Here is an 18351-nt window from a genome sequence, read left to right as displayed (position 1 = left end):
AAAAAAAAAAAAAACTCCCAGAAAGAAAATGTTAAGGTACAAAGGCTTAAAGTATGCCTCAGCAAAAATAAGAACTTTTAGATAAAAGAAAAAAAGAGGCTAGTGTATATGTGATATATACATATTTATGCAGAAGAACTCCCTTTAGTTGTCACAATGTAGCATGGATGAGAACACAGATGGCTTTCCTGATCTCACACTTTCCAGGTTGGACTTTGTCTTGCTCTCTGCATCCATCCCCTCTCCATCTCTCAGCCCAGGCTGTTAGATGAGCTACAGTTTTGTTGTCTGCATAGAACTCCTCCATACACACGCCTTCATCCTCCCAAATCCCCCAGTTTTTTCTTTCTGTGTGAGAATCGGTCATGGCTGTGGTTAGACTTTCATCATTCCTAGCTTCATTTCCATCTACATATTCTATGTTTTAATTTTATCTACTTAGAGATCACTGCAAATTAGAATCTGAAACATTGTCATTCCCTGTACTGTATAAACCCATTAATGTATAAGCCTAATGTATAACACAGAAGCAAGAATTACTGGAAATGAATGTCTTAAAAGTGTCTTTGTGGGTGCTGGAGAGATGCTTCAGTGTCAAAGTACTGGCTGCTCTTCCATGTACCTGAGTTTGATTCCCAGCACCCACATTACAGTTCACAACCATCCAAACTCCAGTCCAGGGAGATCTGATGACATCTTCTCACCAATGTGGGTACCAAGGATGCAGGAGGTATACAGAAATACCTGCAGACAAAATGCTCATTATGTGAAATGAACTGAAGAAAGACGTCTGTGGAAAACGTCACTGACCTGTTTTCTTCACCAGCTCACCATGTTCACATCTGTTTCTGCTCCTATGGAGGCACCTGCCACTAGATTGAAGGTTTTATGTGGATTGTTCAAGATGGCTTCATCTTGAGTTCCACAGATTAAGTACATCTGTAAAGAACATTTTCCAAATTCAATTCATATTTATAAGATTCTGGGATTTAGACATGGGCCTATCTTTTGAGGGAGACACATTATAAATTTAACTTACTCTACAGTATAGTGGACAAAACATGGCAATTTCTGAATGAGAATGATGGATAATTTGTGGTTGGGTATACCATTTCACTTTCTGTTAGAAGTTACTGTAAGCATTCTAAATTAATTGAATGAGTTGATTCTATGGTCATATTTTATGCCCATTTATAGGGACTTGACACACACAAAAGCCCATGAGAGAAGCACATTAAGCACATAATGTGAAAATAACCTGAGGCACCATTATTGAGAAAATGCATTAGTAGCTGAAGGTAGAAGAGTTGATCACAAACCACATCCAAAGGCCTATTGGTGAGAAGGTAAAATCCAGGACACCCACGTCAATGTGAATTTCAAAGAAAATATCTCTTTTTAGCATAAGCACGTTCCCACAATATTTGGGACATACTCATATTAATAATCACTATTATCTGAAACTCAGCTATTTGCTCTGTACATTACCTGGTAGCCCATTCAACAGAAATACTACCTAGTGCCAATAGCTAGCTCTTTACAGCATCTCCCAGCTTAGCTAAGCAGAGATTTCCTGCTTGTTTTAGCCCTTGCCTGCCACTCATGGAAACCTCACAGGGAATTTCTTATGAAAGTCCATCCTCACTGAGACACAGAGTTAAATCTGTCTGAATTCTGTTCTTCAAATTTTCCACTGGCAGCCCTGAAGAGGTAACATATTAACCAAAATTTTAGCAACACAGGCATGACTTTGCATTTTCCTTCTAATCTCTGGTGGATACTTCTGGTCTCTGGGCAGTGTGGGAGCAGCTTTTCTCTTATTGGATTGTCTGCCCCTGCCTGGGAAGGGCTTATTCAAATTAACAAATAGTTATAAAACATCAGGAACTCTTATGTGTTGTAGAGCTTTTTAGAGGGAACAGCTTTTTAAAAAGGTAAGTGCTATATCAAATCAATTTTCCTAACACACACACACACACACACACACACACACACACACACACACACACACACACACACTTTGGCACCTAGAAAATACTTCAGCACAAGAAAATATATGTTTTATACTCGCATTATGAACATTTGGTGCACTCAGGGCAGTCTAACAATTGTTAATTCCATTTCTGCTGGATACACTGTTACAGAGATGTAAAAATGAAGGGTTTGGAAAATTGGAGTGCCAGAATTGTAAGAGAAAAATTAACTTCCTAAGGAGGAGAGAGAGCGGGTAACAGCCCAGGCACACTGGAATTCCGTCCAGGGAAGAGAGTGTGGTAGTAATTCTGGAGTGGCTTTCTCTAGAGAGGAAACCAATGTGCGGCTGTGAATTGTGATGTGGAGGCAAGACATAAGGACAAGGAGAATTAAAGAGATGAGGAAGAAAAAATGAACTCCTCACCTCCGCTGGCTGAGATTTTGATTACGATCATGAATTGTGTTTGCAATCAAAACATCTGCGTTGATCATTAACCATTTTTGACTTGTATTCTCTCTTATCTGCCTATAATCCAGTGCAAAATGCCTCATAAACCGTATATCAGAGCAATATGCCTCAAAAACCATGTACAATCTAGTTGATTATGGGGAAACGCTTTGGATAGAAATAAGCATACCTACACATGTTGCCTAACCTTTTAATCCTCTAGGTCGTCATAACTACATATTTAACACAACTATGTTGGATAGCTATTGTTAATGCAGCTCTCTCTCCTACTCTCTCCCTCTTTCTGCCCATACAAACACTTGGGTATACACAACTATTCTTTTCTTTTTCAGAAATATTGAGTATAAACTCACTGTATAAAGTAATTGAGTTCATCCAGATACTTGCAGTCAAGTATATCATTGTACTTTGACCCTATGTATCCCGGCTACCCTCTCTGGCCCCCTTTTCTGCTCTTGTCCTTCCTTGCCCCAAATAGTCCTCCTCCACCCTCTACACTCCCCTTCCTCTCTCTCTCCATGTCTCTGCCTCCATCTCTCTCTCTCTCCCTCCCTCCTTCCCGCTCTCTAACCTCTCCTCCCTCCCCCCTCTCTCTAATAAAATCTATACTAAAACAATTTTTAGGCAGTGATTTTTCAGTTTATTTTCAACATATGTACAGGGTATCTTGGCCATATCCAATCCCCACTCCCTCTCTCCCTCCCTCCTTCCAGCTCCATCTGCTTCCCCTCTCAACACACCTCCCTCCCAACTTCCTCCTCTTGCTTTGCTACCCACTGAGTCCACTTAGTTTTGCCCAAATACACAAGGATGTGGAATCATCCACTGGGTCATCATCAACCTACCAGTGAAGTGACTCTCCTGCCTCAGCAGCTGTCAGTCCCCAATAGCTCTTCAAGCAGGGGTGGAGCACTGGGAAGCCCTTCTATCTCACACTGGAGTTTTTAACTGCATTGATTATGTGCAGGTAACTATGGTGGCAATGGGTTCAAGTAGGCAACAGCCATGTCATGGAGGAGGACTGCACCTCACAGCACCCCTCCCCATTCTCCTGCTTGTAGGCTCTTTCTACCTGCTCTTCTACTGGACCTGCACATGTAGAAGGTCCCTGAGCCTCGAGTGGAAGGCAGGCCTTTTCTTCATGAACTCCAACACTGCTTTCTGGTGACATACCCTGAAATTCTTCTCTGGGGCATGAGTCCAAGTATCCCAGCTTCCAGTGAGCAGAGTCTCTGAGTAAAACTCCAGCTGCTACAGCTGGCAGCCTTGAGCCACATCTTCCACTGCCAGCAACAATGTCCTAAAGCTATGTAGGCTGGGAAAATCCAGACTGAGACTTACTGCTGTAGAAACAAGTCATTTTCCATGTCAGGAGTGGTAGAATGTCATCTAGTCTTGGCAGTAATGAAGCAGATCACCAGTGACATCCTCTCTGTAGGATTCAGGCATCTCCTGGCACGGCAGAGAAATGGCAGGGCAGAAAGAGTTCCCCAACCTCAGCAGCACTGTCAGTTGTGTGACCTTTCCTGGGGAGACCTGAATAAGTATCTCCTCACCCCAGATAGGGCACCATTGACAAATGAAGGCAACTATTTCATCCACATCCAACTTGGGGAACTAAGGACTTTACTGAGGTTAATTACAGGAGCACATCAATTCAAAGGCACAGGTAATGAATGACTCAAAAGCTGCCTCCTAGAGCTTCCTGCCTGGGTTGTAGGAAGGTCCAGTGGACAATCCTTTCCCAGCAATTGTTCACTACTTTTATCACCCTGGGGAGGGGGCTTGTGAATATTGTAGCTTTTATTATCTTCCTGGGCCTCTTAGGTTTCCTTAGCTTCCTTAGACTCAAACATAAGCTTAGCTCTTCTCTCTACATGACTATCTTTTAATTCAGAGGAAATAGCTACATAACACTGCCCATTTTGACTGGCTTACTCTTCCTGTGAAGAGCTTCCCTCTCCATTTTAGTGTGCTGAGATGGATTCATGACCTCTACAACCCAAGAGTGTACAGTATTTCATATGTATATCCCCTACCCTCAGTCTGTGATGGTCCAATGAGTCCCCAGCCTCTGCACTGGGGAAGCAGCCTAAGCTCTGGCTGAGGATCAGTTAAGGAGCTGACTTTTCAAGAGCTAACACTTGAGAAGTATGAATGGGAAGGACAAACACTGGAGCATTTGGCAGTTAGCTGGAATGCACAGGTCGTTAGAATGTGCACAGGTCGTCAACAATGCCATGAAACAAATGTTACCACGGGGTGGGGGTGGGGGAGCTGAAAGTCCAGGTGTCAAAATAACCAGGTCTAACAATTCACAGGAAATAAATCTGTGGAAAAGGATATTGAATAGATGATATAGAGGAGCAGGCTGGCAAGATGCTGCACAGTAGTGTTTTTGTGAGATGTGGTCTTGATTTGAAGGGAGGAAGGCACACATCTCAGCCTTCCAAAATCTGCTCTTTCTGGCAAGTAGCACCCCAGCCCCAGTGTGAAAGGGATAGCATCCCCATTGTCTTAGAAGACTTGCCTTTTCCTATGGTTCTCACTTGCTTATCCATCTGAATCAGGATGACAGGTGGAGGTCCCTAGAGACAGATGATGTGAAGTTACTATTGAGTACATGCTGCTCTGCCAGCTTTGCAAGAGGCACATGAATTCCTGTAAAACCTTACAGGGAAAGTACCAAAGCAGACAATGATCATCCCCTGATGCATTGCAATTGCTCCAGATGGGATGGCTGATGTTCCAACACATGCTTGTCTCCTAGGAACTAGGGCAACGGTGAACATGCTTGTACTAAGTTTCTATTATGAATGTTATATGCATGGATTCTGTACTGCTCTTTGCCCCCTGAAAGTAGGCAGGTGTAACTATCTCTAAAGTCAGAAGAGAAACTGAGACCCAGATTTAGTAATCTATTGAGTCCATGTGTCTCTAAATGGAAGGATTTATGGGTAAGACTTCCTTCTACCTCTTAAGGATGTACCACTCTTAGCCAGATGTTATGAATCATCAGAGATGTAACTCCCCTTATTTACTACTGGAATCACTATAGATTTGTTCTTTTTTTTTTTTTAGAGGAATTCCTTTTTTTTAAACATATTTTCTTCTTCCTATTATTTTTGCTTCCTTGTATTTTGTTTTGCTGTTGTTATTTTTAGACAAAACAAATTTTATATACATACATATATATATATATACATATATATATTTCCACCTAGCCTCAAACTCTTTATCCTCCTGCCTTAGCATCCTACATACTAGGATTATAGTCATGTATCACCACATGCAGAAGCCAGTTTTCTTAATGGAACAAATAAAGGTATGTTGTCCTCACCACACTGAATTCCTTAAGTTTTCAAAGTAAAGCACTGAAAACCTTTACGAAATTTTCTTTCTCTGGAGTTCCAGAAAAGCTGTTCATAGAAGGGCATTCATAAACTAGAGGCTTTCTCATTCCCTCTTCAACCTTGTCTAGGCTGAAGGACATTGGGAAATGGGCAGTAGGTCCTCAGGAGAGCAGCATGGAGCTCAGGGAGGGCTCCAGGATGGAGTGGAGAAGCCCTGACCTGTACCAGGAGAAAGTCAGTAATCAAATGCTGTGAGAGTGGGAGTGTAATGTTTCTCACTGAACTTGATGAAACCCTCTGTAAGTCAAGCACTATGAGCTGTTCCCACGGTGGTTGTAGACAGGGCAGTTACTCCTGGGAACTGACTGTGACTCGGGAACATGTTGAGACCCCATCAAGTCATTGAGTCTCTCTCATTGTCATTCTGTGGACTCTGTGAGGCTGTGTGATACTCTTTGTCCTGGCCGTGAATCGACCTTTGGAAGGCTCTTGTTTGGAAACTGGAGAACGTTAGAGTGAGGAGCATATGATGAAATACTGTGGAACTCGATCCTCTATCAATAATAATAGGATTAGTGAGCAGATTTGAATCACTTGGCTCTGTGTCCCCAACAGTCAAATACCTGAAGCCAAGTGAACTTTACTCTCCCTTTCATTCTGCTGAATTATCCCCCTAATAAGAACATGCAATACTCACGTTCTAAATAGTAAGAAGGACGGAGTGGTCGCATTTCCAACAGATTTTATAATGGAAAGGTTGGAGCTTAGGAGCTCTACATCTTAAGTGACACTCTTAAAGTAGATTGTTATTTTAAATCTAAGTACACATATTTTTAAAAAAATAATCTGTTGGTAAAGACAAGGAGATTGTTTCAAACTGCACAACATCAAAACTTTACCAAAAGAAATGTAATGTTTTATAACAGTCTTTGGGTCTGTGGGGGAAGGGAGTTTCCCCAAGTCCAGTGCTGGAGCCTCTGGTCTCAGTGACTCCTGGGTGTTTAGTTTACTCTCATGACCTCACTGGCTCCATCTATCCCAGGACACACTGCTTTTTTATTCACTGTTCCTTTGCTGTGTTCTACTTCCAAGAAGCCTGAGATGGGGGGGGGGGAACACATCAAATTTCCTTTATGGACTCAGCAGGATCATTCACAATGACCGAATGAGCATATACATGTGCATATGTCCACACATACAAGTTACACACACTGAACTGAAAACACATCCATGTCCTTAACCTTTTTTGCAGTGACACTTCCTATCCTTTTCTATTTCATTTTTTTAAAAAAGTGGATTCCATAACCTACCTAGAGATTCCACCATATTTTGAAATTAATACCACAACTAATATAACCTAGACCTTGGTTTTGAACAGAAGAGTGAATACTGGAAAGGTGCTTCATCTTGAGCAGGCTCCTCTGGAAACTTCTGTCTGTACAGCCGTACACTGGAAAGAAATTTTATAAGTCCCAGTAGGTGATTTTATTTTATTAGGATAAAATGAAGATGAACTGATGAGGGTGCCCAGAGTGGCAGACATGGACACCACTGAACTTGGCTGTAAAATGAATTGTATTGAACTTGTATTCTGTAAAATGAATTCAGCAATACTCCTTTTCCTTGACTTCACATAGAAATGCAAACATAGAAAAGATAGAAAAAAAACACAAAGATAGAAAAATCACATCCCAAAGAGGCAAGGAATTGGCATTCTATGTGGTGGGCAGAATATGACTGTTTCAGAGGGCAGCTGAGTTATTCTCAGCACACTCCCTCCGTTTGGTACAACAGACCCTTTGAAGCCTGACCTCTGCTTTTGATCAAACCCAGCCTAACAGCCCAAGGGCTGAACAGTGCCTGCTGCCCCGGTCATGCTACTGGCCATGTCCTCTGGGTTTGATACGATCAGTTATAAGACTTCACGCATAAGGATACAGATCCTTCTTGTTTTTATTCCTCATGTGATTTTTCGCTTTTGTCTTTCACTGGTTTGGTGTGGTTGTGAACCAATCTTCAACGTTATCTGATAGCCAGTTTCCTTAACAGAAAAATGGAGACATAGCCAGTTCCTATGGTCATGTGACTATTACAGGCAATGTGTTAGAAGAGATCTGGGCTGGGGCTGTAGCTCAAGGATACAGAGCTTCCCAAGCATAGGCAAAGCCCTGGGTTAGACCTTCATGGAGAGGGGGAGGAGGAGGCAGCTGAGAGGAGGGGAAGGGAAGAGAGAAAAAGAGAGTGGGGTGGAGTGGGTAGGACCATTAGAGGTCTACAGTAAACTGTGGTTTGCTGGTCCTCTGTTTTCCCATTACGTCCACACAGTTTTATCCTTCACTCTGACCGATGAACCAGTTGTTTTTTTTTTTTGTTTTTTTTTTTTTAAAGTCACATTTTAACCAATGGAGATGCTAAACTGGTTTGGTGAAATCTGAGGGTGGTTCTTGATGGGTAACAATTTGGATCGAGGAACATAATACTGGAATGTCTCCAACCCTGCCATAAGGAAGCCAGCCTTCTTCAGTGTAGGGCTGCCGTCCAAACACCCTCATAGGATGGACTTTTAACAGCTGGTGTGTTTCATTCCTGTTTAGAAAAACCAAGCGATTGCTGCCATGGCCGGGAAGCCCATCCTTCACTACTTCGATGGCCGGGGCAGGATGGAGCCTGTCCGGTGGCTCTTGGCTGCAGCTGGAGTAGAGGTATGTTTTGACTTGAGTCATTTTAAGTTGAACATGAAATTGATTTTACCAAACTCAATTTGTTTATCACAGGAGCTGTCAAAGTATCTTACTGAATGACCTAAAATAAAAACTGCTAACTATTAAGTGACCCACAGATCTATCCTAATAAATTATTGTTTTCATTATCAATCATTGACATTAAAAGAAGGGCTGGAAAAATTGCTAGGGCTTAAGAACACTTGCTCCACTTCCAGAGGACCTGAGTTCAATTCTCAGCACCCACTTCAGGGTGAAGTACATTATTCATAAATATAAGATCAACTTAACCTATATTTAAGAACTAAAAGGATGATATCAAAAAGAACCCATGAACAAGAATTCCTACAAAAAAAGCTAAGCCTGCAGAGGCCGATTAAAACTATGGAGAGTTTGGCATCCATAGACCCAGAGGCTAATTCCAATTTATCTTGGGCACTCTTTAGCTCCCTAAAGAGCCATTCTTTGTCCACCTCTGTGTCAGACCTAAAAAAAAAGCAGATTCTCCACCAATGGAAGGGCTGAGCATTTTATCAAATAGCATCAGGGGCCTAGAGTTGAGATTCCACCACTTGACTTTAACCTACCTCTGTAATGGTTCCAATGTTGTGTTTTAAAAATAATTACAGATCATTGTTTTTTAAGTCATTACAGATCATGCCTATTGGCAGATGTTGGGCACTGGCCTATGCCATCTTCCATGCTGGGTACACAGACATCTTCCTTCTGATCTCATGGGGAATAGGCTGGAATATTATAAATGGTAGCCCGAAGAAAAGACCAGCACTTTCCTTCCACTGGCATTCCTGTAACCTATGACTTAATCATCAACATAGGTAGAGTGCTGGGAAAGATGATGTCAACTGCAAGAAAGAGAAGCAATGTGCTGTGACCACAGCTCCTTTCTTAAAAGAGCTGCTCTCAATTCCCACAAGCCATGATTAGTCCACCTGTGTACTTGCCAAATTAAAAGATACCTTCCTTCTCTCATATTATCTGCAGACAGGAGTCATCAAAGTGAAAAGCCTGGAATGCAATGGAATTAATTAATAAAGATGTGTTCATTCTTTCTGTGTTCTAGTTTGAAGAAAAATTTCTGAAAACTCGGGATGACTTGGCAAGGTTAAGAAACGGTAAGAACAAAGATCTAAATGCTACCGAGAGGGTTTCTAGTGGAAGCTTTAGACATTAGACATTACCTATGTAAGTGTAGCATTCATTGATGAAAGGGTGGTAAATTGTCAGCCATGGGTCTCTGTGAGCAGATCTGGTGAAGAGCTCAGTTAAAAGGCTGAAACTCTCTCTGTATTTGCTGAAACCACCCCCAAAGTCCCCAGAATGTCCTGTCTCTGCTTCCCATGCTTGCTGCAGTTAGCTTGGGTTCCCACACAACCTGCCATCCACATACAATTCACTGGATGTCAGTAGCAAATGTGTCAGCCACTTACCTTGAGTTCTATCAGGTTTTATAAACTAATTCCCTAGTGATGCTGCATTATAGGATTAACAGGAAGGCTGTGTTGATTGTGTGGAATACTATGAGGGAGGATGAGAGAGAAAAGGGGAAGGGTCCACACCTATGGGGGAGGGTCTCTGGGCCTACCCAGCACACACTGACCCTTGCTGTTAGTGAAAAACACACAGGAAACCCACACAGAAGCAGGTTTGTCATCTTGCCTTGATGTCATGAACATCGAGAGACCTTCTTTTTAATTTTAAGGGTACCAGTTAATATTACAATTATTCCTCTTTCAACTTCTTCCTAAATTATACATGAACATGAGTAAACACACCGTCACATCCTGTGGTACACATACAGAAGTATTGTCAATCTGAAATTAAAAAGTTAAAATGGTAGAACTTAGAGGACACTAAAAACAGAAAAAAATTAAATGTGATTACACTGAAAAATTAGTTATCAAGCAATTAGTTATTTTTAATTTTTCTGTCATTTCATCAAATACTTTTTGTTTTGAATGTGTCTGACCATGGATTGAATATATATAATATATACATATGTGTGTGTGTCGTATTACATATGCCCATAAGCATCTTATTTTCTTTTCTCTTTGCTTCATCCAATAGATGGGAGTTTGATGTTCCAGCAAGTGCCCATGGTGGAGATTGATGGAATGAAGCTGGTGCAGACCAAGGCCATTCTCAACTACATCGCCTCCAAATACAACCTCTATGGGAAGGACATGAAGGAGAGAGCCCTGTATGATATACTTACTCTGGGAAATATTTAGGTCCTATCTTGAGTGAACAGAGTGATGGAAAAGGACCCATGAACACAATGGGCTGTGTGCTTTGGCATACATACACTGACATCAGCTAAGTAGAGCACTGTGGGATTGAGGGAAGAATATGAGAGGTTAGGGGTATCTCATGTAGAACAGGAGAGGGTGGAGTTCGGTTTCCCTTTGTTTGGTCTTCAGAAGCAGCATTTAGCCAATAGCTTTAGAAAAGGGAAAAGAGGTGGACAGCTTTGACTGTCAGTAAAGAGAAGGCCCCAAAGAGCTGATCTTCCAGTTCTGACAATTGCAGCTGTGACCCTAGGTTACCATGTAAATCTACATCAGTCAGGCTGATTGTGGCTCATAGACTCTGGTAAAGAGACACCAGGGTTGCATGAAGCTTTGCATGGGAACTAGAGGATTCTTGGGGGTATCAAAACTGATCATGAGGTTTTCTCTCTCCTGATAGAACCGCCCCATTCAAACTAAATCTTCTGTGGAACTATGGGGTTTTTCTCAAAAAGTTAAACATCAAGTCACCAATAACCCAGCAGTTCCATTACCAGATAGACACACAAGAGAAATAAAAATACATCCTCTGGAATAATGTTCACAGGATGTTCATAGATGCATTATGTTAAAAAAGTATAATGTTCAAACAGTAAAAAATGAGCCAAATGTTAACAGAAGGATGGATGAAGAAAGGAACATTTCTTGCTAGCCCTTTAGATCATTCGAAAGGGAATGTTACTGGAGGTGGTGGTGTTTGCCTTTATCCCAGCAAATTCAGTGACAAGGCAGGAGAATCTCTGTGAGTTTAAAGCCCACCAGAGCTATAGAGAGATCCTGTCTCAAAAAAAAAAAAGAAAAGAAAAGAAACGATTGCTAACCAGCAGGTAAAAATATATTATTACTGGCTCCATAGTCCCATCAGAGGTGAACTATTTGGCCACTGCCTTTTATGTTTTTCAACTATAATATCTGAGGCAAGAGGGCTTTAGCAGAATGCTTGTCTGTTTTTCAGCATTGACATGTATACTGAAGGTCTGGCGGATCTGGATGATATAGTTCTCCATCAACCTTACATTCCCCGAGAGGAGAAAGAGGGAAACCTTGCCAAGATCAAGGACAAAGCAAGGAACCGTTACTTCCCTGCCTATGAGAAGGTGAGTGCACGCTGTTTGACCTTTAGAGCGTTCAGAGGGCCTAGTAGTCCTCAGGGGGCATCTGAGCAGCTAATATTGCTGCAACAAAAATGCCAAGCATTGTGTGGGTTAAACCTCAGACACTTATTTCTCACTGTGCTGGATGCTCTGAAGTATAAAATCAAGACATTGCGTTGGTGTCTGGCCAGACTTACTCCTTGGCTCTTGTATGCCTGCTTTCTCTCTGTGTCTTCAATGGCAGAGGGGGGTGAGAGCTCTCTGGTGGCCCCTGGTTGGGAGGAGGAATGCCATTCATGAGCCCTTAAACTGTAGAACCTCTTCCCCTCTCCAGGGTCCTACTTACTAACAGCATCATGCTGTGGGCTGGAGTTCTCATCATCCTAATTTGTGGGAGATACAAACCATCAGGCACAACAGAGCCAAGAGGAAAAGGGCCTAGGTGTTCTTGGGCTATTGGTCTTCACTTCCAGGACGGACTTTATTATTGTTAATTCAGCACCCAAACACTGAAGGTGTTGTGTAAAGGTCGAATGTAAAGAGCCATTGACAGTTATAGCAAATACTGTGTTCCTCCTCTCTCGCCAAAAAAAAAAAAAAAAAAAAAAATTTCTGTCACTCATGACAGAATTTTTTTCAGACAGATTTCACAGTCACAATTAGAACTTGGAATGTGTAAACATCTGAGCCATACTAAAGGCTGGACCTGATTGAACAGGACACTGTAATCTTTTGGCTCAAGAGCATCAAAATGAGAGCAACACATCAGAAAACATTCCACCCCCAAGTCTAGGGAAGCCTGAAACAGGTCTCCATCAGGAGAGTGTTGCATTGTTTCAGGATGGACTCAGAGTATCTACACAATATTGTCAGAGGCACGGAAGGGAAGAGACAGTGAGGAAATACAAAGAAAAACATAACTGCCAGAATTAGCAACACTGCTCTCAGATTTTTAAAAGTAAGTTGCACAAGAATAAGGGGATAAAGTTCTATTTTCATATACATATGTACATCTGTTTGTTGTATGTGTACCATCCTACTTAGAGTTCCATTTATAAATGAAGAGGCCATGTTTCAGAATCAGACACTGTTAGGCCAAACTGAACAAAAAAAAATGTCTAAGCTTGTCACTGAGGCAGGAGCCTTGCAGATAAAGGAAGAACCATTTGAGTTCCATTCACTTCTACTTCACTGACTATGGGCATTTCCCCTTTATTCTTCAGGTTTCAATAATGCTGAGTTATTTTTAGCAAAAAGCTCATATTGTTCCCATTTGTTGTGTAAATACTTACTTAGCATTAGATTATTTTTCCTTTATTCAACAAATACTAATTCATTGCTGTGTGTCTGATCCAGGGTACAGAATAATATAAATGCTCATATCCACAGACTCTCCCTCTTGGCCCTTGGGATGCCTACAGATTAGGATTTATCCCATGAAGAGATGCTCTCTGTTGATTACAGTTTGTCACCTGTAATGTGAAACCAAAGAACCCCTTGAATATCTGTTAACTACATAAATTACAGTGTCATTTTGTTCTTTTACCAAGCAGTTATTCATATTTCTATATGTATACATAATCTGGTAAGTATTTGATAACATATTATTTTTTTTTTTTTGGTTTTTCGAGACAGGGTTTCTTTGTGTAGCTTTGCGCCTTTCCTGGAACTCACTTTGTAGACCAGGCTGGCCTCGAACTCACAGAGATCCGCCTGCCTCTGCCTCCCGAGTGCTGGGATTAAAGGCGTGCGCCACCACCGCCCGGCTTTTTTTTTTTTTTTTTTTTTTTTTTTTTTTTTTTTTTGATTTTTCGAGACAGGGTTTCTCTGTGTAGCTTTGCGCCTCTCCTGGAACTCACTTGGTATCCCAGGCTGGCCTCGAACTCACAGAGATCCGCCTGGCTCTGCCTCCCAAGTGCTGGGATTAAAGGCGTGCGCCACCACCGCCCGGCAACATATTATTTTTAATTGGTAGTGCTACGACGTTTTTCTTCTTTATTCTTCATGACTTTAACATTGAAGGATTATTTTAGCAAATATTACATGTTACTCCAATATTTTTTATAAAAACTATCATTCATCTACAAAGGTTGAGATAGGTATGGTGATGCAAGCCAGTAAGCTGAGTGCTCAAGACATAGAAGCCAAAGGATCAGTTCAAGACTAGGCTAAGAACACAGTGAGTTTGAGGCCGGCCTGGGCTACATGAAACCCTGTCTCCAAAATAGAAAGAAAGAAAGAAAGAAAGAAAGAAAGAAAGAAAGAAAGAAAGAAAGAAAGAAAGAAAGAAAGAAAGAAAGAAAGGAGGAAAGAAAGAAAAAGAAGAAGTGAAGGTAGGTTAGTTAGATTAAAGAACACATGGATATCATGTGTTCATCGACTTGATGGCAAATCGGGCATCCTGTGGTACTGGCTTTGTTGTAGGTGTCCATTCCTCCCCTCCCCCACCTACACATTCTTCTTTCCACCACGGTACCTTTTTCTAGCATTCCAAAATTAGTTGGAGACAGACATGCAGTTAACCCTTTGTTGCCTCGGCACTGCAGAGGATGCCATAGTATAAAGAGCCTGAGTCAGTGTTGCAGAGGAGATGACGATCAAGCTCACTCTTGATGCCATGGATATGAGGGCACTGGGAGAGCAGAATGAAGAGGAATGTAACCACTGAAGCAGTCTACTCAGTGTGAAGGATGTCTTCACACAGGTGAAACCATTTCCCACTAAGAAGCTATAGAATACAATGAGGCAACACCCTCAAGGTCAGATCTTCACCCCTTTAGTGTGTGTGTATAGAGGGGGGGGTCAGGAAGAAATAGTGGGGCTGAAGCTAGGAGTGTCACACATATATGAAAAGCAGTGAAGGACAGATGACAAAAAGATGGGGAGACATCTGCTTCTTGATTTTATCATGAGTCAGAGGATAGAGCAAGATGTGGGGCTCCATACACACCTAAAAAGGCAGCAGAGGGCCGGGCGGTGGTGGCGCACGCCTTTAATCCCAGCACTCAGGAGGCAGAGGCAGGCGGATCTCTGTGAGTTCAAGGCCAGCCTAGGCTACCAAGTGAGTTCCAGGAAAGGTGCAAAGCTACACAAGAGAAACCCTGTCTCGAAAAAAAACAAAACAAAACAAAACAAACAACAAAAAAAAGGCAGCAGAGGGGAAATTTGATTTGAGAGCCTCAGAAAAAGCCAAGAGGCCCCAGTGTAATGGCTGTTGTTGTCAAGATCTAACTAACATCTTGAACCTCGCAGGTGTTGAAGAGCCATGGACAAGATTATCTGGTTGGCAACAGGCTGAGCAAGGCTGATGTTTACCTGGTTGAACTTCTCTACCATGTGGAAGAGCTGGACCCCACCATTATGGCCAACTTCCCTCTGCTGAAGGTGCTCTATTTCAAGTTCTCTGAGGGGCAGTCCATATCTTACCTTGTCGGATCCAATATTTTAACCCAACTTCTAGTTTCTTCCTGCCTTCATAGCTACCCCTTGCCCCCAGCAGTACCTGCAAAATGAGATTTTAGACCCTAGGTCTGAGACATATGCTATCTCAAGAAGGCTACGTTGTCTTGTACAATGGAAAGAGTCCAAGGCCTCACTTTCTCCCCGCCCCACCCCGTTCCACCTTGGATTTGATCCTGATTTTGATAAGATTCTCTTTATCACTGTGGTAGTCTTGTTCTTGACAGTGATCCTATCTGGAGAGGCCTTTTCAAGTTTCTCCGTTATCAAACATTGTACTTCTCTCTACAGTGGCCTCCTTCACAGACATATTTCCCCAATCCAATAACTCCCATGTGTGTGTGTGTGTGTGTGTGTGTGTGTGTGTGTGTGTGTGTGTGAGAGAGAGAGAGAGAGAGAGAGAGAGAGAGAGAGAGAGAGAGAGGTATGCATGTTTCATATGGGTGTGTATAAATGTACTTATGCATATGGAAGCCAGAGGTATACATAAGATGCCTTGCTGGATCACTCTCCATCTTATCTTTGAATGTTTGAATGGAGTTGTCACTGAGCCTGGAGCTCATCTATTCAGCTAGGCTGGCTGACCAGTGAATTTCAGGGCTGTCTTCTCCACCCTCTGCACCACAGTGCTGGGGCAAAGGTACATACTGTTGTACTTGCCGTTATGTGGGTTTGGGGATCCTAACTCACACCCTCATGCTTGCATAGCCGGCACTTGGTCCACTGAGCTATTCCTCAACCCTCCTGATCATATGACTTGTCTTGGTTTTGTGTGGTGCTAGTGATTAAACCTCGCATACACCAGGCAGTGCTGTACCACTGGGCTATACTGCCAGCCCCCCGCACTTCCCACTTGTCTTTCCCAGTGTGAAGGTTGGTTGTGACCGGACCCAGGTTTCCTGTTCTATTTTTCTACCACTATTTCTGACTCTGTTGTCCCAGATCTTCATTTTCTCTGTTTGGGTGTGTCTATGGATCAACATCTGAGAAACAAACTGTTCATCCTTAATTTCTAGAGAAATGAAGAGTCTGCAGGACTAAAGTCCAGAGAAGAAGATGGGAACAACTTGAACAGAATGAATCTTTAAGATATACCGGGGGAAAGCTCCACTTTTTTTTCCCTCTCAACTTCATTCTCTCTGGGTTTCTGTCTCCAGCCTCCACCCTGCTGCTGATGGAGGGGACCGGTTGGTTTTCTGCCTGGCAGGGCTGCAGGGCTGCACAAGCAATAGCTGTTTCTTCAGCTGCTCTCTGAGGCTCTGATTTGTTTGTTGCAGGCACTGAGAACCAGAGTCAGCAACCTTCCCACTGTGAAGAAGTTTCTCCAACCTGGCAGCCAGAGGAAGCCTTTCGAGGATGAGAAGTGTGTAGAATCAGTAATGAAGATTTTCAGTTAAGTCAGGCAGATATGGATGAACAGCAGCCACAAGGCCAACCTTCTTCTAAAGCTTTGCAACAGTGAAGTGTTTTGATTAAATGTTGATCCTGCTTAGTGTGAAGCTTACAAGTTTTTCTAAGGTTTGTGCATTAATTCAAGTAGTCACAACCTATGTAGATTTGTGGGATGCTATTTGGCTGTAGTCAATACTGAAATCATCATCACTTCTTGGGATATTCCCTTGAATTTCAATAAAACAGAACAAGCTTCTTAGACCCTGGAGTGTTCAAATATTGTCATGAAATAGCTGTCATAGGCTTGTCAAACAGAGGTAAGCAGAAACCTTCATGTCAAGTTCTGGCTCTTGCAGACATAATCTTTCCTGATGGATCATGCCCTTTCTCACCAAGTACACACATGCATGAGCACACTCACACTGTGAAGAACTGTTTCCTACAACCAATTAACCTTTTGCTTATTCAATTACTCAACCAGTATATTTATGTTAAATATAGAGCATTCATTCCTCCTGTGGCTGCATGAATGATGAATAGAGCAAATACAATCATTTATCCAGCTCCAGAAGCTAAAATTACTGTAATAAAAACTTAGGAAATTCCTAATACAAAATTGGACACTGTATGTCCCATTCCTAAGGCTTCTATGACAATGTTCTACAAACATTGTGCCTCAAAGTAATATAAATGTATTCTCCTACAGTCCTGGGAGAGGGGTATGTCTAAAATCTTAGTCTGCAGTGTACCAGGTTCTGCTTTGATGAGTTGTTCTTCTTAGCCTCTTTCCAAGCACCTGCTGAAACCATGGTGAAATTCCTTGGTTTGTTGATATATAGTACCCAAATCTCTACTGCCATGGTAGTATGGCATTTTGTGGCACACACACACAGATATTCCTCTTACCAATCATTGTTTTATGGACAACCCAAATCTAGTACAGCATCAACTTTTTAAATTGATAGAGACCATCTTTCCGGATGAGATCACACTTACAGGAATTACAGTTAGGACTGAAACATACTCTACAATGGAATTTATACTAAAGTCTCATGCTAGGGAGCAGTTAATTCTGGGCACATGCCTAATAGAAATACTTCTGCTGGACGCTGGGCTCTGAATGAGAGGTGATATAGTTATTTTTCATTCTACTATGACAAAAACACCTGAGAAAAGTAACTCATGGGACAAAGGGTTTATTTTGGCTTACACTTTGGGGTACAGATACTATGCAGGAAAGGCATGATGATGAGAATAGCTTTAGGTGTGGTATCAGGGATATGAAGCAGCTACTCACATTTCATCCCCAGTCAGGAAGCAGAGAAAGAGAGAGATGAATGCTGGCACTTGGCTCACATTCTCCCTTTTATTCATTTGGGGATCACAGTCCATGGGAGGATGTCTCTGACATTCAAGGTATGTCTTCCCTCAGTTAACCCTCTACAGAAATATCCTCACACACACAGTGCTTTTTCTCTTAGTTTATTCTAAGTCTCACCAAGTTGATAAGATTAATCCGTAATCATTATATTAGTGACTTTTCTATTGCAGTGATAAAACACAATGACCAAGGTGATCTACAGA

The 18351-nt window shown here is 42.0% G+C and overlaps 1 protein-coding gene across 1 annotated transcript; it reads left to right on the top strand.

Moving 5' to 3' along the window:
- Positions 1 to 1781: 1781 nt before the first annotated feature.
- LOC102912765 (glutathione S-transferase alpha-3) lies at positions 1782 to 17026 on the top strand. Its single transcript, XM_076557914.1, has 7 exons — positions 1782 to 1934; positions 8391 to 8498; positions 9598 to 9649; positions 10602 to 10734; positions 11778 to 11919; positions 15169 to 15300; positions 16653 to 17026. Exons 2-7 carry the CDS (start codon positions 8412 to 8414, stop codon positions 16770 to 16772), a joined length of 666 nt encoding a protein of 221 aa, XP_076414029.1. The 5' UTR covers positions 1782 to 1934; positions 8391 to 8411; the 3' UTR covers positions 16773 to 17026.
- Positions 17027 to 18351: the final 1325 nt, after the last annotated feature.

This window comes from Peromyscus maniculatus, chromosome 21 (genome assembly GCF_049852395.1).
Source record: "Peromyscus maniculatus bairdii isolate BWxNUB_F1_BW_parent chromosome 21, HU_Pman_BW_mat_3.1, whole genome shotgun sequence".
Lineage (NCBI taxonomy): Eukaryota > Metazoa > Chordata > Mammalia > Rodentia > Cricetidae > Peromyscus > Peromyscus maniculatus.
This window is presented reverse-complemented; position numbering and strand designations above follow the sequence as displayed.

Excerpts from the sequence above, each read along its gene's own strand:
- LOC102912765 (XM_076557914.1), top strand. The coding sequence starts at position 8,412 with ATGGCCGGGAAGCCCATCCTTCACTACTTCGATGGCCGGGGCAGGATG. Across the intron at positions 9,650-10,601 it reads CTTGGCAAGGTTAAGAAACG|ATGGGAGTTTGATGTTCCAG; the intron begins GTAAGAACAAAG and ends TTCATCCAATAG. Across the intron at positions 10,735-11,777 it reads GACATGAAGGAGAGAGCCCT|CATTGACATGTATACTGAAG; the intron begins GTATGATATACT and ends TCTGTTTTTCAG.